Below are 21,871 nucleotides of genomic sequence, written 5' to 3'. Positions count from 1 at the left end.
AACTCCATTTGTCAGTGTAATTTTCATGTTAATCCAGTTGGTAAAGCTGCTACTTATTCTATAGCAAAATATTTTCATTCTGTCCATTGTAGATAAATTGCCAATGTGTAAAAACATGGTTTAAAGATGAACAAGGTGACATACTCTCCCCTTGTGCCTCCTTTAATTAGAGATACAAATATACTCAGTCTGATGTTATTATTAAGTGCAAATCATGTGTATTTTGCACACATGTATTTCGAGCACTGCGAATACATGTACAATACAACGCATCCTTGCAATTTGCTCTATATGGTTGGTAAAGCCCAACTGAATCACCGCTTGCAACAATGAATCCCAGTCAACCTGCTTTGGCACTAGCTAATAGCTTGCTACACCAGTTGTATAAATATATGTCCAGAAAAAAACTGAAGAATCTATGGAAGACTACAGATAAAAAATAAACTAGAGTTCCACGATGTCATACTCCGCCAAATGATGTTAATCTTTATGACTGACAAATTATAGATTATTCCCCATGATATATACATGCCATCACAACAGGTGGCTTTACATTGCCTACACCAAAAACAGTTGGCATTTATTCTAATCAAATGTGATACACATTCATTATCTACTCTATCTGAGCATGGTGATGACACAGACAAACTGATATTTGAAAGTATGCAGACTGTTTTATTCTTTGACAGCATTCACAATGTACCCAAAATGCATTCTTGTTGTAAGAACATGGAAAAGGTTTTCTTGACACTAAAATATCACCCTTAAAAGGAAAAAAGGAGTCTTGGTGTAAGAATCTAAATCCTAAGTCCTAAACTAAATCCTAACCTTAACTTTAAAAACATAAATCTTGAGAGGGCAAACTGCCTTTTTTCTTCAAAGTCAAATGACAAAGTTGTAGCGTATAACATGAAGTAAACTCAGTTGACAACAACATACTACTAGTAGTCCTAAACTAAATCCTAACCTTAACTTTAAAAACATAAATCTTGAGAGGGCAAACTGCCTTTTTTCTTCAAAGTCAAATGACAAAGTTGTAGCGTATAACATGAAGTAAACTCAGTTGACAACAACATACTACTAGTAGTCCTAACCTAAATCCTAACCTTAACTTTAAGAACATAAATCTTGAGAGGGCAAACTGCCTTTTTTCTTCAAAGTCAAATAAGAAACCTGTAGCGTATAACATGAAGTAAACTCAGTTGACAACAACATACTACTAGTAGTCATATAGTACCTTACTCCCTCCCAAAGCCCCACCCACCAACTATGGCTTCCTCCATAGCACAGTCGAACTCCTGCTGGGAAAGGTTTGCCATGTGCTCTGGCATCGTCAACGTTAGGGCGCAAGTGTTCGACACTGGGTAGCACCCACAGCCTGCGGGGCATACCTTGAACTGCAGCACCGGCTCCAGCTGCCACCCAGTCACTGGCTCAGCCTCCTGGGCAGTCACATATGTTAGGAAGTGCTTGAGCGAGACACGGCCATCACCTGAATGGTTAACAAGAGAAAGTGAATGTAAGTTCATCTTGAATTGACAAACATTCTGGCATTAATGTAATAAACATTACAACATGATCTAGCATGATATGATGCTTGGCCAAGGTGCAATTGTCAAACACCATGCAAAGTATACATGTAGTGTGGGCTCGATACTTTATTTTTTTAACAACGCAACTTTTTTCTCGTTTTTTTCTTTTATTCACATGGATTTTTGAGCATTGGATAGGAAACACTTCTTGTGCTTATGTGAATCCGCTGCTCATAAAACATAATACAAATGTAAACATAAAGATGACATAAAGTATAACATCAACATAAAATGAAAGTGGCTGGCGCACCAATACCTATAGCATAGCATTAATGAGATTGGTCAAATCTTCCAGAGTGGTGGATATAGTTAAACACAATATCAAAGATACGGCACACAGTTAGTAGGGTATGGGAGGGAGGGGCTACCTGTAAGAAGTAAAGTACATAATGTGGCGCCGTTTGCATTGAGTGGGTCGGAAGGAAGTATGTTTTCAAGATGAAGGCAAGATATGGATAACAACATTTTGGTCCTTTCATTATTATAAAATTTGCAGTGTAATAAATAGTGATCTGGTGTCTCATTTGGATGCCCACATTTGCACTTGGGACTAGTGATACAGTGATGCTGGAATAGGTGGTAGTTCAGCTGGCTGAAACCAAGCCTGAGTCTGGGAAGGTGAGTCACATAGTGTCCGTGGCCGTGAGAGTAGTGAGGATGTCTGCATGCTATCAAAGCAAGAATCTAATTCATTTTTGAATGCTCGAATGGATAGGGATTCTTTGGCGGTCTGGGGTAACTTGTTCCAAGAGAGAACAGCAGAAGGCAAGAAGCATTTTTTGTACTTTCCAGTTTTGAGGGGAAAAGGGTGATAATTCTGGTCAGTACGCAGGCCATAAGGGGTGGAATCACGGATAAGTGGGGGAACCAAGTCTTGTAGATATTTGGGAACTAAACCAATGGACATTTTGTAAATGTGGACAAGTTTGAACTTTTCGCGTCTGTTGGCAAGTGTTTCCCAACCGACGTCACATAGAATGCGGTGGTGATTCGTCCCTCTCATTGTGCCTGTGCAAGCCCGGGCAGCAGACACCTGGACTGACTCAAGGAGGTCTGAATCCTTCTTAAGAACACCACACCAGGCAACATTGGCGTACTCAAGTAAAGGACGTATCATGGCTTTGTACAAGATTTCGAGAGTTTTCCGTGGCACAAAATTTGATATTCTTGTCAACAAGTTAACTCGTTTCATTGCTTTCGTCACCAGAGTTGACACGTGGAGTGACCATGATAAATTTGGAGTGACATGTAAGCCAAGGTGCTGGTGAGAGGGGGTTTCAGTCAGCTGAACACCTCTAAAGTATAATGGTGGGTGAAGAACCTTTCCTCTTTTAGAGGAAAAAGTCATCAGTTCTGTTTTGCCAGGATTGAATGTTACAAGCCACTGGTCTGACCAGTCTGACACTACACTGAGATCATGATTCAGTCTGTTCGCTGAGACAACGGGATCCATGATTATCTCGTCAAAGTTAGGGCGTTACAATGCAACTTTCAAGAGGACTCTATTGAATTTATATAGAATGTATGTAGTAAGAGAATAAAACCTGACTGACCCTCTTCCACGCATTCTAGCCAGGTCGTTAGCCTCTGATAGACATCCTTTTGTCTGTCTTTCCTGTTGCTGCCGTCCTCTGCCCAGTGGACACTCAGTGATCTCACTACGTCGTCAGAAGTGATTGGAGTAGTAGACTTGAGCAGGAGTGACCCGGCCAGGTGGGGCTCTGACTCCAAAACACTGAGCAGGCCAAACAGTTTCAAACCCTCTCGCAGCTGCTCGATGGCTGACTGTTGTGAAGAGTAATAAAAATGAACAATGATATATAACATATGAAAATTGATTTACCAATCTAAACTAACACACATTTGCTGTATTGCTTTTACATCTTTACTAGAAAGATCATTTTGAGAAAGACTAAACGGTGTGTAAGTAGCCACTTAGGGTTCAATCTGAAAATTGATATGAGGGAGCTGGCTGGTTACATGAGGGAGCTCCCTTTTCCCCCGTTTAGAAAAACCCCTAGGAGATTGTTAGTGGTCGTCTCTTGATAAACCTCATAGTCTTGCTAAAATACACATAGAATACAGCTAGGTATGAAACATTCCATACATTCCAAGGTCCATCGAAACTTTTGAAAGTTAAGCATTCCAATTCTATTCATTAAATGTATCCACTGACTCATAGAGGCCAAAAGCATTCCAAATTCTATTCATTAAATGTAACCACTGAGGCCAAAGGCTATAGAAGAAAAATAGTTACCTTTCTGGAGACTACAATGTCCTGAAGACACAGTGCCCTCCTTATGACAACTGTTTCTTCAATCGACGTACTGGCTGCCGTCTTCCTCCAGCCCGCCACGGACAGCATCGACATGCCAATGTCGCTCTGGAGCAGGCTGGGCAGGGTCTCCTTGGTTGCTTTTTCAAGCTGTAACAAACACATAATACATATTAAATAAAATGTCAAATGACAAACGGGACAAATAATGCTCACTCAGTATTGCAAAACTCATGTCTTGAAAGCAGCATATTTGGAGCAAAATGGTGAAAAACTACTGCAATGGCAAGAGAAATCTGGTAAATAAAAATTGTTCTGCATTACTTAAAATCCTGAGCTTCCACAATTAAAATGGCCACGTAAGTAGTATGGCAGAAGATTACCCTTGGAGAATAAATCTCAGTTTCGTGATAGATTTATTCTTACTTTGTTAAAAATATCTGACAGGAATCACCTTTTCCACAAAGTCAGCTGTTCCTTTATCCACTGGCTTGAAAGCAGACATGTCTGGCAGCTTCTGGTCACAGACCACTGCCACTACAGCAGGGTGTAGGCAAGTGGGGGATGGTCCAAAGTGAACAATGGACATGGCGAGGGCTTTCCCCACTGTCACAAACTCTTCGTTGTACAGCGCGATGGGGGAACTTACTGGCAGAAAGCCCTGTGCAGTGAGTTCAAAAAGGCCACTTGAGGAGAAGATGCCATCAAGCGCCAGTCTAAACATCTCATTTTTGGGGCCACCCTGGTCGATGGTCTCCTCCTCTCCAATGAACTTGACCTCTATGGCCTTGAACGGGTCAAAGGTTTTACGGGCAATCTTCTCTTTTAGTGAAGGCCAAACCTTATCTCGGCGAACATTGTACAGTTTTGTCTGCGTTTTTTTAATGTTTTTTTCATGTAGTTCATTCACGAGTTTTTTGAGTAGGTCTTTCTTCTCCCTGAAAAAACAAAAAAAACACTAAAGTTAATTACCAGCAGTAATTATCCATTTCATACCATATGCCAAGTCTTGTTAGATCTGTCTTTTGTAGACCATCGTACAAAAAGGCATGGAATATCTTTCATTCTGCTATTAAGATCAATTATATTATTTCTCAGCAGAACTTTGCATTTATCATATACAGCATTTTAATTTCTATGGTTTTATGGTTACAATTACCTTGAAGATAAAACTGATCTCACAGATCTTACAACCTTGCAGACATCATGTACTAGTATCATGCAATCTAATATCTTCAAGATACCAACTGGCAAATCATTGTATCCATGTCCCAGTGTAACGCCCTGTTATTGACATACATTCGAAAATCAAGATTCCTGGATAAAATGTTTGATATCATCACACACTTATTTGGACACTGCCATGTACATTCCACAAACATTAGCTCTGAACTGAAATGTTTCATCCAGCTTTGACAGTAAATCAAGACATTGAAATTGACGATAGAATCCCAATAAAAGTTTGCACACCTTGCAATGTGTACAGAAATCTCGAGACATAATAGATTTCAACTGATGTTGTTTAGATATTTCATTAACAAAACCACTATTGGCTAAGCAAAATGGTGTGAACTACTGCTTTATAAATCAATACCAGGTACATGTACTTCAAATTGAATGTCCAAGCACTCTTCTTGTTACCATGTAAGGATTGGTCAGTTATGCTAACTGAACTAGCACTACAAAATGGACGACAGAAAATAAGAGGTAACGTTACTAGTAATAAGAGATGAAAAGTTACCATGGTTCCATGCTTGAGGTTTCAGCACCTCCTGATGCATCATCAGCCAGTTCTCTGTAGAAATACATTGAATACTGGTTATGGTAACCGTTATGACATGCATCAAGGACAAATAAATTTTAGTACCATTCATCTCAGACACAAAGCCTACCTTTCACACCTGTAACAACCTGCTAATGCATGCTAAAGCGCATTAAGGCACACATCATCATCATGGCTCCGGTGAGGTACACTTGATAAAGTTACTCCAGTATGTCCTATCCCTCATAGCGGACAATAAAGCATTCCCTGCAAGACCAGCATCTTTCTCTAGCATTGACTAAAGTGTAGTATATGGCCGACCCACTGTTCGTCTCCCAGAGGGAAGTCACTGTATTAGTCTACAAGCTGGTTCGTTACTACGAACAACATGCCCTGTCAGGGCGAGTCTATGTCATTGCACTATGGACGAAATGGGCGGGAGAGAGCTATAGAGTTGTTTGTTTGTTAGATATTGTCTCCATTAAACATTATACACTGTTCTTAATACAGTGACAGCACACAGTGACTGCAAAGGTACCAAAATTAATCACATTATCTATCCAGCGGCTCTTGAGATCATTATGCTGAATTGATACTAAAACAACAAACAGCTAAAGGGCCAAATTTACACCACTACACCCTTACGTCAGCAACAATATGCTACCCTAACATCACATCCATAGACCATCAGTATTTCAACAAATTCTAACTGCAGTACCAAGGTCAATCACGAGGGACCTGAACTCAACCAACACAATTCTCTATACCAACCTTTCAAATATTGTCGCATTCTTACTGACAGATATTGATATATACACCAAAACATAAACCCTGACTGAACACAGTTTACACCATTTCATGGAGCGTAGCAATTATACCGTCATAGAACACTTGTAATGTCACATCCTTGGCAAAATTATTGAGGACTATAAGTAAGAAACTGGAGACCTACCGTGATGTGCTGAAGTCAGCTTCATCTGTATCACTGTTGGCATACTCTGATGCCTCGTTGTCATAGACAAGCTGTAACATCTTTCTGTAAACCAAAGACAGGAAGATATCATTTTAGTGTGCATTGCACCATATTAAAGCCTGGATCTACATTTGTGGCAAAGCAACTCCACTTCATTTCCGACCCTACCACACCACATTAATGTGACCCCTCTAAGTGTCAATTATCTACAGTGACATGACAGACTTGCCCAGCATTAGCACTGAGGTCTGACAAATAGAAGCTATTGTAACATGTATCTATCTACGTGGTTATTACTTAGTAACAACATAGCAAACAAAGTGTCCTATAAATATGTGTCATTAATCTTCAACATCAAAGCTCGTGGCTAGTAGCACAGAAAAAAGCACAATTGATATCAACAAAAGCCTATGCATATCATTGTTTGTGGTAATGTTTGTGTGGTTAGTGATGTGGACTTATCAAAAACACCTCAACATCACGGTTGTCTTTGAATGATTTGGAATAGAACCATACACTTACGCATATTCATAGTCATGTGTGGTGTCTGGAACCCTGGATTCAGAGTCATGGGTGGTGTCTGGAACCCTGGATGAAAAACATAGAAACCTGTCATTAACAACTTGTGCAACATCAACAAGTGATCTTTATTGGAAGACAATTAGCACCTTAGCCAACACACGGAGAAACGCAGTTTGGTCGGCATGGGAATCGGACAATAAACCTTCCTTCGACGTTATGAGACACATAGTACTGAACTTAGCCATACTAGTCCTCATTATTTCTTGTACACACACACTCACACACTCACTCACACTCACTCACTAACTCACTCACTCACACTCACTCACACACACTCACTCACTCACACACACTCACTCACTCACTCACTCACTCACACACTCACTCACTCACACTCACACACACTCACATACACACACACACACTCACACATACACACTCACTCACACACACACTCACACACACTCACTCACACACACACACCATAGGCACACACGCACACCATACATATATACACAGGGAGACACACACACACACACACACACATACATACACCATGGAGGTTTTAACCTCCATGCACACACACTTACACACACAAGATTGTACCCTCCTAGATCAAGGTACTTATGGAACCAATAAAAGTCTCTATAAAGTGTCTTTGAACCAATCAAATAATACCTTTTTGCCCCTGCCAGCCGATCTTCATTTGGGTCCTCAAGGCCCTGGGGACAGGGAAGAAACTTATTAAAGATGTCTAAGATGGTACCTTGTATACTAGATTGGTTCAGTGTTCTCTCAACATATAATGTGCAGAAACCAGATACATGTATATGTACACAGGTGACAGATGCCTTTGAAGTAGGAGTCGTACTGGAATGAATCTGAGAAAAGCACAGACTGTGTGTTAATGTATGTATTAGGTGAGTGGAAATCTGATATACAGAGAAGCACTCCATCATGTCATTGTGACAATGAGGTTTGAACAGGGTTGTCTGTCAGATACCGTAATTGACTTTATGTGCAAGGTAGCAAAAGTTCGTGGTCTGTGAAAAATGGACAGGTTTACGGAACTATATATTCACAGTGGCGACAGGTGCAGGAAAAAGAAAGTCCAGGAATTATTTGTTAACTGTAATGATAAGTTCACAGTACAGAAGTGACCATGAAAACAGTGAACATAACAGTACAGTGAAAATCACGAATTACAGTACTTGAAGTACAAAGAAGTATGTTGCAATAGGTGAACAACTTACTCCCAAATCTTCCATAGCCACTGTCTCGTCATACAGCGGTGTGCTGGTTCTTGGTCTTCTAGGACCAGGGAAGTAGATCTAATAAAAAAAAAAAACAACACAATAATCTTAGACAGGCCAGACTAGCTACTAGCCAATACGGCACATTCCACAATCATCCCTGTGCAAAAACCAAAATAACATTGCCCAAATCAACTATCACCAAATGAACTATCAGTATCACAGCTTCAACTTTCATACTTTAATCCATTCTTCCACAGGTCATCACACGCATATTATGTAACCTGGGGTGAAACCAGCACTCCACAAAATGGATGTCCTTGAAAACATTCCTGCAACTTCAACCTGTGCCAGCATTTATGCCGAGCTTCTTGTTATAGTTATGAAATAGTTATGAAACAGAATTACTACTATTATTATTATAAGCAAGAGATATAGAAGAGGTGTCACAGGATGATACTATCCTCGAGAAAATATTCACTTAGAACATGGCCTCTACCCCTCAGCCAATGAGAGCCCTTCATTTTCTGTGTCAAATCCTCATAGTGCAAAAAAAAGTGTGGTGCTATCCAAAATGTGTGGTTCTAAAACTCATTCGCATGAATTTAGTACCACACTTTTTGGTTTTTAATTGAAACCAGGCCCCTCATTTGTGCAAGCTAAGCACCCAAGGGACAAGAGGATTGAAACAAACAGACCAGCTTTCTCAAAGACAAATGCTGTATTGAACCTGATATTGAACAGGAAAAAATGAAATTGAACAAAACAAACTGATGTTGAAGAAGTTTGAAATAAAACTTCTGCCTGAAGACTGCCTGAATCCCTTGGCTGTCCCCAGTAAACTTGCCTGGCCCATGGTCTATATATAACTTACTTCATTTTCAATCAGTCCATAAAACTTACCTCATCATCGTTGCTGTCAACAATCTCTATTTCTGCAGCTTCATCTCGTTTCGTGTCATCTGAATGATGCTCCTGAAAATATGAAAACATAAATGCCATATGCATATAACAACTTCAGCAAGACTAATCGGAAGAATTGAAAGAAAATATGACATGACACAAAAAAAAAACACAATACCCTAAAACCAACAAAACTCTAATTTGGATTGGGTGCTAAATGTACATGTTCTACCATTGAACAAATACTAACGAGATGTAAAACAACAACAAAAACATATTTTGTATGAACTAACTGTGTAGTTGGTATTACTGAACTATTTGATGCACTCTATTGTAGTACTATCTAGTAGTAGCCTACTAGGTACTCACATCATCCTCTGGGAGTCTAGCCTCCTTCCAGTGCTGGTCCCTACTCAGCTTTGGTTTTGACTTCTGCAGCACTGTCAAACAAATCAGAGTAAGAAAAGGTTTATTGTGGCTGCAAGAACAAAGTGCATTTAAGATATTTGGAATATGCATACTGTAAAAGTATAATCTAATTGCTGCACTGCATCAAAGTTAGGTTGCCCATATATCCTTACAGTGATTACATGTGTTGTAACAAGGTTCGGCTAAGTAGCATCACTATCACAGATGAGCTTCCATGATGAATGTTCATGCAACACCTTAGTAAGTAAACCTTGTGAAATGTTAACCATGATTTCATTTAGAGATCATTACAGTATCTACAGTGACTGCATTATAGTAAAGAGAGCAGTACCCACCTATGTAGTCTGTCCGGGTCATCACATACAGGTGTATCTTACTGGAGGGTATGCCCCGAAACTCCAGGTAGTCCCTCACAACAAATGGCTGCACTGTCCCTGGCACATACTTTAGCCAGGCACCATCCCCTTCACACAGAAGGAGATGGCCTACGTTGTCGCTGCCGATCTTCCGCATGGCCAGTAGCTTCTGGCCGGCCAGCTCTAGAATACTTTGTTCTGAATTCCATTCTGACACAGAGATGCCAAAACAGCTGTGCGCCACAGTTGACCCTTGCTCAGACAGCATTGACAAGTTGAATTTCTAAAACAACAACAATTATGTACCAAATCAAACATGTTTCTTTTAGAACAAAAGTTGTAGCATTCGCTGTTCATATCTATGACAACAATACAAACAAAAGTGTACATAAAAACTGTATATCGTGGTTTCAGAAACATTTTCAATTTGTTCAGTAGTAAAATACTGCATTATCACCTTTGCCAAATACATCATGTTTTCAGTAGCGTTTGTCCATCTATTTGTCTGTGTATAATAGTATAATTCAAGAACCTATGGATGGATTGTCATGAAACTTGGTAGGTAAGACTTAGAAATAATTGGATTTTGGGGCCCTAGCTGCTTTCAATGGTACTGCTGTAGAACTTCCTGTTTTGATATCTCAAGAACCGGTCGACAGATTGTCATGATTTTTGGTATGTAGGCAGTGATTCTTGATATGACTAAATAACAACTATGCAAATCAAGATCTAATCTGAATAATTAGCGAGAATTCTATAAATCTACTTTGTTCAGTAATAGGGCTATGAAACACTTGTGACATAAGTATGAGGGGATCATTAGCAGATGTTGATTATGTAAATGAGTACCTATTTTACATATATTAATTGGTGAGAAATTGCTAAATGTCATGGTGGTAACTCCTGGGATATCAATACTTGCCGCATTTGGAACTTAAGTGATGGTGAAAATCTAACACAATTCACAAGTCATGATCTTATTTGCATAATTTATGAGGAGATATATATGTTGTTAGAGCAGCGTTCTTTCTTAAGTTAAGGTAGATTGTCATTGGGTAGAGAATATGATCAACTGATATGATTCATGCAAGTGAGGTATATTTGCAAAATCAATGAGTGAAGATGTATAAGTTGTCCACCAGAAGAGATAACATGATCATCATTGGAGGTATGCAGTCATGGAACACGTATACACGTATTTTGCAACTGCAGTTGAAATTGGTTTAAGTAAAAAATACTTTACATAATAAAAACTGCAGTCTGAAAGTGTGACTAATTCTACATTGGATTTCTGTAAATTCAGTCACTTACGTGTTTCTTTCCAGCCTTTCCCTGTCCCTTTCCCTTTCCTTTTCCCTTCGGCTGAAAGAAGCGCTTTCTGTCAGTCTCTTTCTTCTTTTTGGTTGGCAGGAAGCTTTTCTCAAACTCCTCCTCACTGTCCTCATCTTGCAGCCACTGGTGAAAAGACTTGGTTGTCTTGCTTGTACCTTAGATTGAAGAAGAAAGAAAAATGTAAAACAATGAATATCTCATACTGTCATTTGCTGCAAACACACATATACAACCTTCATGGAGGTCATGAAATTTAAAGCTTCTAATAGGAATTCCTGCAATTGGCTGAGGTTATCTCACTTAGGTGTAAAACTGAGGCAAAGGTTGATAAATCAATATGGGTTTCTGGATCTTTTGGGGTTCTGGATCTTTTGGGGAATACCCTGTGTTGTATTCTATATGTATATAGTACATAATTATACACGTACATACTGTGTATAGATAAGCTGGGCAAATGACAATTAATTGTCCTGCTGGCAATTTTTACACAATATTTTCAAATAATTTCATGTCTTAATCAGGTCACAGACCCTTGACTATTTTTGCCCTGCGGCGGCGTAGTTACTTCCGCATTCGTTGCGTTTCGCTGTGGTGTGATGCGTTGCACAAGAAACACCCCCAAATCGCACATATACAGGGCACTATATAGATGGTACTGTATGTGCAACCCATATATATATGGGCCCCGCAGGACAAGGGTTATTAATAATCATAAGTTGACACTGACCAGCAGGTTGCATGGAACTGGTGGATGGCACAGCCTCATCTGTTAAAAAAAAACACATTATCTATAAGCCTTAGGACTGTCTATAGCTTAAAGAGTTACATGTGAGGGCACAAAGTACACTAACAGGGACAATCACATTACAACTGTACGAGATAAAAGTGTCAAATTCCAAAGCCATTAAGAGATTGTAATGGAGTGTTGATTAAAGCCAGAACAACTGACAGGAAGATACTTCAATAATGAGTAAACCAACCATTTGGCTTCCTTATACAATGCATCATGACAAGATAAGCTGAAACACTAAATGTAATGACAACACTGACTCGCAGGTTTAGTGCGAGTCAGTTGTAGGAACATTTGTACCTGACATTGTACAGTATTATAGAGCACTAGACTATAATCTAGACCACGCCTCCAAATCTGGCTGTATGGCTACCTAATTTAATTAAAAGAAAAACACCTACTTTTATTATAAAAAAATTAAGAAAAGTTTTAATGCCATTTCTCATCGGTCTTGATACATACCATTCCGTGAAGACATCCGTGCAACCTTCATGTCTGAAAGAGATAAGTTAACAAATGACAATAATTCTGCCAGTTGCAAAACTTAGCGACCTGGTAGGTGTACAGTTTCTGCTGGCTGGAATCAAAGATTCTACAACTTTTAATTTTTAAACAAGCAAAACAGCAAAGATTTTTTTCTGACACTTGTACAATGCTGTAACATTAGACTCATTTGAAACACCTGCACAAATATCCTGGTACATCCAATGTCATCAAAAAGAGCTTCTATTTTGTAAATACCCAGTACTTCAAGCCTTCGACCAATTGTCCTTGCAGTTGAATTTGTACAACGGGCAACCAAACTGCAATAACTCTACTTCAACGTGAATAATGTAAAAAGGCCTGCATAATAGAGACAATTACTGATATATGGGAGGATGAAAAATAATTGCTTTGAAAGAGTAATAAATTAAAGGACTGGCCAAACAACAGTGCGTGCATGCATGAGTTGACCCTCTGGAGATAAGGGGTAATTTGACTCAAGGCACTTTATACATCTAATATATACTAGTAAGTAAAATGTACCTCGTGTAGGAGTATGTGCCGTCACTTTGTGCCCACAGTTTGCACATTCTCCCGGCACGTTTTTGACAATAACACACTCCGGGCAGTTGCACCCTTGCATGTGGCATGCCTCAAGAAGAGCCTGTAAGTGAAGTGGTATAAACAGTACATTAGTCATAACTTAAACAAAATTATGCTCAATGCTGTCATAAAAGTACATCAAAAAACAAGAAGAACATTACTCAGTGATAAGATAATTAAACTATCATGAACTCCAAGTCACCCTCTCAGTGACTTGACTCTCTACGATTAAGATTCATATTGGTTGTTAACATTACAGACCTCATCTCCTGGTCCAGGACTGTTTAGACTTATTTATTTAAGATTTACATGTATATGTACATTTAACCCCATGTCTCAATCACCAGAATATTAGGTTTTCTTTAGCACTTCTGAGTCATAAAAAATAATTTCTTTCAATGTTCTGCAACATTGCAAGATGCCATTTTGTTCTGTAATTTAGAAGTACTTTTCACAAAAACACACACAAAAGAAGACAAATTATAATGTCAACCTACCTACCCGCACCACGGCCAAACCTAATACAATTTACTCTTCTTGACGAAGACAATGACTTTAACAATTGTATGTATTTATGATAATCATGTGTTGATACACATGGCAAAGGAAACTTACAATTTCAAAGTCCAACTGCGTAAATGCGGCGCATGCGGCAAAACAGACATTCTGGCAGCGGCGGCCTGTGCGACCCTTCCTGCGCAAACTTTGCCCGAGGTGTTTGAAATTACTAGGGCATTCCTAATGGGGGCATGGCTTCAGATTAAATACAACAACAGAAGAGAAACTCACGTGGTCCCTTGCAACATGTGAGCAGCTTTTGCACACGTTACTGCCTGGCTTCGGACAGTAAGCTGCACACTTGTGACACCTCAAACACTCCCCCCGGAGTCTTCCCTCCGGATCTCTTGAGGCTTCAGATTTCAGCCTTGACATCTTTCACTGCCTGAGTGTGTAGAAATTGGCAGAGTGTACATTGGCTTATTGGTGGTGTAAAGAATTAATGGTTAGTAAATCTATACTTAAGACAAATAAAATACGGCATGGAACAGGTTTTCTGCGCGTAAAAGAATTGCACGTGAAAAGCTTGCAATTCAGCTTTCTGCTGCAATGTTCGTGATTTTTAGCAATAAACCATTTTTGATTGATTAATTGATTGATTGATTGTACATGAAAACTTTGTGCATGAAAAATAAAAGTCCCTGAAATATAATAGAAAATATGGAGTTCCAATTTCTCAGGCAGGACAAATTGCTGTCATGTGGTATAGTTTTCCATCTGTTACCGGAAATTTGTGTTTGAAATTTTAGGTCCCTCAAGAAAGTTTAATTTGCATATCTTCTATGAAACCTGAATATTTGAAAATTGCGTGAACTTGTCTGAAATAGATGGAAAAGTTACTATTACAACTATAAGGATTTGTAATTCATTTGAAGGCTTTTTTCCATTCAAAAACGTTACTTTCCTAATTTTTTTTTCAAAGTTTCACACAAACAGGTTCTTTCAGATGCAAATTTAAACCTTATTTTCTAACATATGTCAGGGACTTAACCTTTAAAAATCACATAAAATCACTCACGCTAGCCAATCGGGGCTAATCTATGCAAGCTCCATCTTCCATGTGGTCTAATGACCCTTACATGTGTCAGGAAAACTCGGCCCCTGGGATAACTTGGTCCCTTTTTGGTGAGCCAAAAAAGAAACTTACAAGCCAGAAATATAATGCAAATTATGTGCAAAGGAAAACAAAGGGGATTATTTCAGACAAATATTTCACAAGTTCTGGGAGGTTTCTCACCCTGGCCAAGTAACTATAGGTAGGGTAGTTCACAACAATATGGGAAGTGAGAAAGAGCAGGGTGGAAATGAATAAGAAAAGCCAAGGAAAGGTGAGGCAGTCTGTACACATAATGAATGAATTACAATGAGCTCTATGCATAAGCAACAAAATGTGGGCTACGAAAAGTGTAACAAGTTTGGGTCAGCAGTTTTTGTGTTTGGTTATCTAGCATCTATATTGCTTACTATAGTATAAACAGATGAAGCCTAAATATAATATATATCAATTAGTATATATCCTGTTATAACCCATGTGAAACCATAGACCAGTAGACCTATGGTAACTCTCTCTCTGTAACTCAGTGTTAAGCAATAATCCTTGTAAACTCTAGACCATATATACATAATACAATAATATACATTGTACTTGTCAGTATAGGAGTAAAGTAAGCATAGATCAAGAGACACGGCTCTGCAGAAGTACTTCAATGTTGGTAACATCTGTGTCCATAATATCACCAGGGTCCATAATATCGCCACCTTGAGAAATAGTGTGCTTTAATATATTTTTACTGCAACATACTTTTGGTATGCACTCCTGCACACCTCAAATGTACATACCTAAGAATATATGTTGCAGTAAAATTATCTTTAAGCATGTGCTATTTTTCAAGGTGGCGATATTATGGACCCGGGTGATATTATGGACACGGATGTTAACAATCTACATGTACATGGAAATACATACATGTACTGGTATTTAGCTTTGTTAGAAAACCATACAATTTACATTAAATTACAAAAGTCCCTGTACTTTTTGTTGAGTCAATAAAGAAACTTATTTACAAGCCAGAAATACAGTATAATGCAAACAAGAGGATTACTTCAGACAAATATTTCACAAGTTCTGGGAGGTTTCTCACCCTGGCCAAGTAACTATAGGTAGGGTAGTTCACAACAATATGGGAAGTGAGAAAGAGCAGGGTGGAAATGAATAAGAAAAGCCAAGGAAAGGTGAGGCAGTCTGTACACATTAATGAATGAATTACAATGAGCTCTATGCATAAGCAACAAAATGTGGGCTACGAAAAGTGTAACAAGTTTGGGTCTGCAGAAGTACAACCAGGTTGTAATGGGCAAGATTAGCAAAATTATCTACGGAAAATTATGTGCCAGTGATCACGCCAAACAGCTATGCAATTCTTTGAGAAACTATGCCAGTGGAAAACTTTGCATGTAGCAAGTGCCAAGGAAAAAGGAGACTCTGACCTCAAATTCAATGACCCAAGTTATTACTAAAAGTAGCAGGCAAAAATGGCAAGATTCATGGAACCAAATAGTTGGGAATTTATGTCAGAAAATATACATCTGTCCCACTTGTAACATATTATAGAAGTGCCTGATGGTGTTTGGTTATCTAGCATCTATATTGCTTACTATAGACTAGTATAGCATAAACAGATAAAGCCTAACCAACATTGAAGTACTTCTGCAGAGCCGTGTCTCTTGATCTATGCTTACTTTACTCCTATACTGACAAGTACAATATATATTATTGTATTATGTATATATGGTCTAGAGTTTACAAGGATTATGGCTTAACACTGAATTACAGAGAGAGAGTTACCATAGTAACTAGGCCACCTGAGAAAAGACAAGAACCTAGGTTTCTTTTGTGCTGTGAACTCGATACTGGTCTATGGTTTCACATGGGTTATAAGAGGGCCTGCATACATGCCCTTTTTCGTAAGGCGTAATCAGGCCTTTTTAGACTTCGTAATTCGTAGGCAGCCTCTGCAAAAATCAACGTAATTCGTAATAGGACATTAGGAGCAAATCGTAAAGTCATAATCAGCTCTGAGACTTTAACGTAAATCGTAATCAGCGGCGAAAATTTTGCGTTATTCGTAATCACTACCCCCCCTTGCAGGCCCTCTTATAACAGGATATACTAGTATACTAATTGAGATATTACAAGCTGTACAATGTACATGGAGCTACAGGAAATATGTACACATACCTGGAGTTCTGAATCTCGAACTAACTCTAACAGAATTGTTAACTTACATCCTCAACTCTGATTACTCACTGATTGGCTGCTAATGCTAGCCAATCGGGGCTTACCTACCAGGATTAATCTATGCAAGCTCCGCCTTCCATGTGGTCTGAACACTAATTGACCTAATTACACATGTCAACTGTCATGACCGTTACATATTCAAAACAAGACTTTAGTTGTTGCAAAATTGACAGGGCAGTAAGTTTTGGCGTACAAGAAACCAACAAGAAACCAACAACAGCCCCTGACATTACAACAAATAAACATAATTCAGACAAAAAAACTACTATATTAATAACTTGGAGTAAAAGTAGAAATGCTCCCCCTCCCCATTCCAATTTTCCACAAACAGAACACCTCGTATCATAACAAATTATGCAACTGTCAGCATAAACGATAAAACATTTGGGAAAATTTTGACAAGAACAGCTAAAAAAAGAGACAGGAACAGGTTTGGAACAAGAATAAAAACTTGTTTCATATATTAAGCTTTGTTAGAAGACCACTCAAAAGTCCCTGTACTTTTTGTTGAGTCGATAAACTCATAAAGAAACTTATTTGCAAGCCAGAAATACAGTATAATGCAAATTATGTGCAAAGGAAAACAAAGGGGATTATTTCAGACAAATATTTCACAAGTTCTAGGAGGTTTCTCACCCTGGCCAAGTAACTATAGGTAGGGTAGTTCACAACAATATGGGAAGTGAGAAAGAGCAGGGTGGAAATGAATAAGAAAAGCCAAGGAAAGGTGAGGCAGTCTGTACACATAATGAATGAATTACAATGAGCTCTATGCATAAGCAACAAAATGTGGGCTACGAAAGTGTACCAAGTTTGGGTCTGCAGAAGTACAAGCAGGCTGCAACTTTAGAATGCAATGGGTAAGATTAGCTAGTGATCGCGCCAAAACAGTTATGTAACAATTTGGAGAAACTGTGTCAGTGGAAAATAGTTGGGAATTAAATCTATGTCGGAAAATATATACGTCTGTCCGCTACTCAAAACAAATACAAGCAGTTCCCAAACCAATAGAGCATTAAATTTTGGGGTTACAAGAAACCAACAACAGTCTGTCGGACTCTGTCCACAACATAATTTATAAACACGAAAAACTACTCTAACTAACTTAGTCAAAGTACTTAGATTAGAAACGCCGGCCCCCCCTCCCCATCCTAACTTACAAAAACAGCCTGACGTCTCTGTCTGCATCCGTTTCAGACACAAGCTCGTGCGACAATCTACATGGCCAAAAGTTACGGTGATTCAGATGTTTATTGTGGAATAAAACACAAACAAAAAATCGTACTATACCTTTCCACCTTCGTTGCTAGCAGCATGTGGTGACGTAACCTTTGACACGTAAGGGATCGTCCACTAACGTTACAGCTGTATCGGCGTGGTTGAAAATTTTGCCTCGGCGCGGTTGAAAATCGTGCCTTGGTGCGGTTGGAACCGTGTTGGAAATGTTTTCCTTCCACAGCGTCCGGTATAATATAAAATTACGTTCTGGGCACGGCGAGACTGCAGCGAATAACGTATGATGTACTTGACTGCCCTGGGAAGGAGAGTTTTCTCCGCGCAAAGCATACTGGGAAGAGCCGACCATAGTATCCTGGGGACGAGTCGATGAACGATGAAAATTTGAGTTTTGAAGGGTGAAAAAAAGTTTTGAACGATGAAAATTTTAGTTTTGAAGGGTGAAAAAAAAATTTTGAACGATGAAAATTTAAGTTTTGAAGGGTGAAAATTAGAGTTTTGAAGGGTGAAAAAAAGTTTTGAACGATGAAAATTGGGTTTTGAAGGGTGAAAATTTGAGTTTTGAAGGGTGAAAATTGGGTTTTGAAGGGTGAAAATTTGAGTTTTGAAGGGTGAAAATGGGTTTTGAACGGTGAAAACTGACCCGATGAAGCCTTGTTGAAGTTGTACCTTTGGTCTTTCGTACAATCCGGGCTGGTCAAAACTGCCTGTAAAATTACAAGATCGATACCATTAGAACGTTATTACCTCAATGAAAAAATGGAGGTACTGTCTTTGGTCTGTGTGTGTGTGTGTGTTTGTGTGTGGGTGGGTGCGTGCGTGCGTGCTTGAATTTCTGCATAGACCTTAATTAGGTCAGTATTAGTTTATGTAATGGAGGTGTTTTTCGTTACATGACCTCCTTGACAGCTGGTGTTGTTTCCCTTCTATGATAAAGAATGGGATTGTAAAAGGAGATTACACAAGATCTATAAATGTTTTATGGAGATCTGATGTCTCCGAATTCTTGTTAGACTTATGATATTTGTAGACAATGTACTTATTCTAACAATATTTATTTCCTTATCAGGTAAACTAGCACAACAATGACAATTTTTTCCAAGCCTAAGATAAGATGACAGTATCACATACCTTTCTGGATGGTTGTAATCCTGTTATAACGTAGATCCAGCATTCTTAACTTACAGAGATGTTTCAGGTATCCTGGCATGATAATACCCAGGTTGTTCCACTGTAGGTGTAACGCTGTAAGCATCAGACATCTTGCCCCTCTAAGTTGAACTCCCTCGTTTCCTATAGACTGGATTTCATTGTGGGCCAGGTTGAGATGGCCCTGGACGCGAATGAACCACCTCTTTTCTAGATGACGAAGCCTGTTTCGAACCAGCGACAGATTGTGCAGCGATTCGAACTGAGCGAAGGTGTCATTCTCAATGTATGCAATGTCTCCTGTAACAATAGAAAGCAACATTGTATTTTTTGCTACGATTGCAAACCTAAGCCTTTTCCTTGACATGACTGTTTCCATGCAAAGAACCGTTGGAAAATGACTGTCAATAAGAAAATGTTGAAATCTAGTACTAGTTTGCAATAAGACTAAATACAAAATGAAACAAACTAGCGACTTACCAGGCTCGATTAGAAGATTTTCAAGATGCTTGAGATGTGTAGCATCAGACGGAGACAGGTGGCCAAGACGATAGTTCCGAAGCCACAAAGTTGACACTCCTTTAGCCATTGGACATACCGGGATCTTGTCTCTCTTCCTGGTACCCCAAACAGTAGTGTCGCAGATAACACATTGTGGGACGAGAAGAACTCCATAAGATTCCTCCGTAAAATGGTTACTGTTACTAGGAAAACACTGCGAATGAACGGCGTTACAGTTGGGACAAAACATAGAATCACGGACCCCATACCCTGTGATGAATAGGGTCATCAAGACGACAAATCTTGCCATTTTCTCCTGTTTTGTGAAATGCTAATTATTATACGCTTTCTGTACGGGGACGTTTTTGTCACCACCTTCCTACAGTTGATGTCGTGTGGAAATGTCCGCCCAGACAGGACAGTGTGGGGCATGTTTTCCATTCAAAGTTGCATAAATTTATGTAATTCTGTGCACATTCCGGTCGGAATAGCGATAAAGGGAAATTTTTAGGAAATAGCTTTGTTGGCTCAGCCGATAAACCACGTTAAGCCCGCTTGACGCTAATTACAGGAACCGTCAGATTAGACTAATGCTGATCGCGATAATTGCGTATCTTTTGTTTTAGCTTTTAGCTTTAGAGCTGACAGTCTGCACAAGGTATCTAAAATAGGAAATCAGATCGATCACAATTTACACCGTTTTCTGGAATGCATGTCTAAATGTCTATGGCATACCGAAATGTCTATGGCATGAACCAAGACATGGTTTGTCGTCAGACAATCAGGGTTGAGTGACACAGTTACATATATGTAAACATCAACCCACCAAGAAGTGAAAACAACAACAACAACAGCCCACACACAAATGACGTTCTGCTTATTTGTGACACCATAACTGCCCTGTCGGTCGTCTGTATCCGTAACATACCTAGACATGCTTATGTGTATATCACGCAATAGCGTTACTGGCATATCTATTTGACAACTTTAAGAAGTAGTAAGTCAGCATGGCTGACAGAAACATTATGTCACAGTGGCGCGAGCAAAAACACATGAATGATTGCGTTGCATGTTATTCAAAAATATGTATCTAACTTTAAAATGTATCAGAAAATCATGACAGGGTGAACCATATTTTCTGATAATTTGTACGTATCTTTGCGCTTCGGCGCAGCAAGTAATTGGGCCTCCGTCCTGCATGTACCAGACTAATGACTACAGTCTGTGTGACGTGTCGAGACAAAGGGTTTTAGAACGGTTTAGCAGATTTTAGACACCGTATACTACATATGGCTGACCTGGTGCGGGGAGACTCATGGCTGGTCATCGGAGGAACCTTTTATGAAGTATTTCAACAATACTTCATACCCAATGGCAATAGTGACATGTATGTTTAGATAGGTATTAACAAGGGCCACAAGAGATCCATAAGATTTTAGCATCTAAATTGAACGTAGATAACTGACTTAAATTTCACTCATCCTTCATATTTAAGGCTCACACAAAGCACAAAAAGCTTGTTTACAAACCTTGGCAACAAGCCTTGGCCAACGGTGCCTCAATACACATTAAACACATTTCACACGTCTAGTGTACAGAATTTATATGTTACAAGACTTAATCTTTTTAAGTGAATAGACCCAGCAAAAATGCATCTGCTGGTTTAACTAGTAGTATGAAAAAAATGGTAACCTGATCAAGATTACATGCACTTTCTTTGTCGATTATTTCGTCCCATTCGGGACTTTTTTTTACGAAAGGGGATGGTGCAATTTTTCAGCGGCCACCATGGCGCATTTGACATACGCGCGGCGTCTCCACCGTTACATTGTTAATTATCGGGATGGTGTCTACCT

General features: G+C 39.1%; 1 protein-coding gene across 1 annotated transcript; it reads right to left on the bottom strand.

Moving 5' to 3' along the window:
• Nucleotides 1–1,224: 1,224 nt before the first annotated feature.
• LOC109477910 lies at nucleotides 1,225–14,212 on the bottom strand. The gene is made up of 17 exons (XM_019779375.1): nucleotides 14,063–14,212; nucleotides 13,214–13,334; nucleotides 12,650–12,682; nucleotides 12,125–12,163; nucleotides 11,377–11,552; nucleotides 10,045–10,348; nucleotides 9,650–9,720; nucleotides 9,281–9,352; nucleotides 8,378–8,455; nucleotides 7,803–7,846; nucleotides 7,125–7,190; nucleotides 6,582–6,665; nucleotides 5,609–5,662; nucleotides 4,322–4,805; nucleotides 3,850–4,017; nucleotides 3,146–3,377; nucleotides 1,225–1,492 (listed from the first exon to the last, which is right to left on the bottom strand). The coding sequence occupies exons 1-17, from the start codon at nucleotides 14,204–14,206 to the stop codon at nucleotides 1,239–1,241; spliced, it is 2,424 nt and encodes an 807-aa protein (XP_019634934.1). The 5' UTR covers nucleotides 14,207–14,212; the 3' UTR covers nucleotides 1,225–1,238.
• Nucleotides 14,213–21,871: the final 7,659 nt, after the last annotated feature.

The sequence above is a fragment of the Branchiostoma belcheri genome, unplaced genomic scaffold (genome assembly GCF_001625305.1).
Source record: "Branchiostoma belcheri isolate BF01 breed outbred unplaced genomic scaffold, Haploidv18h27 scaffold41, whole genome shotgun sequence".
In the NCBI taxonomy this organism is placed as follows: Eukaryota; Metazoa; Chordata; class Leptocardii; order Amphioxiformes; family Branchiostomatidae; genus Branchiostoma; species Branchiostoma belcheri.
Note: the sequence above shows the minus strand (reverse complement) of the source record. Positions and strands in the feature narration are given on the sequence as shown.

What these genes read in the sequence shown, in the direction of transcription:
- LOC109477910 (XM_019779375.1), bottom strand. Translation starts at nt 14,206, where the DNA reads ATGTCAAGGCTGAAATCTGAAGCCTCAAGAGATCCGGAGGGAAGACTC. An exon ending in TTGACAGCAACGATGATGAG is followed by an intron (nt 8,456 to 9,280) that starts GTAAGTTTTATG and finishes TTTTTTTATTAG; the next exon opens with ATCTACTTCCCTGGTCCTAG. An exon ending in ACACATGACTATGAATATGC is followed by an intron (nt 6,666 to 7,124) that starts GTAAGTGTATGG and finishes TTTGGTTTACAG; the next exon opens with AAAGATGTTACAGCTTGTCT.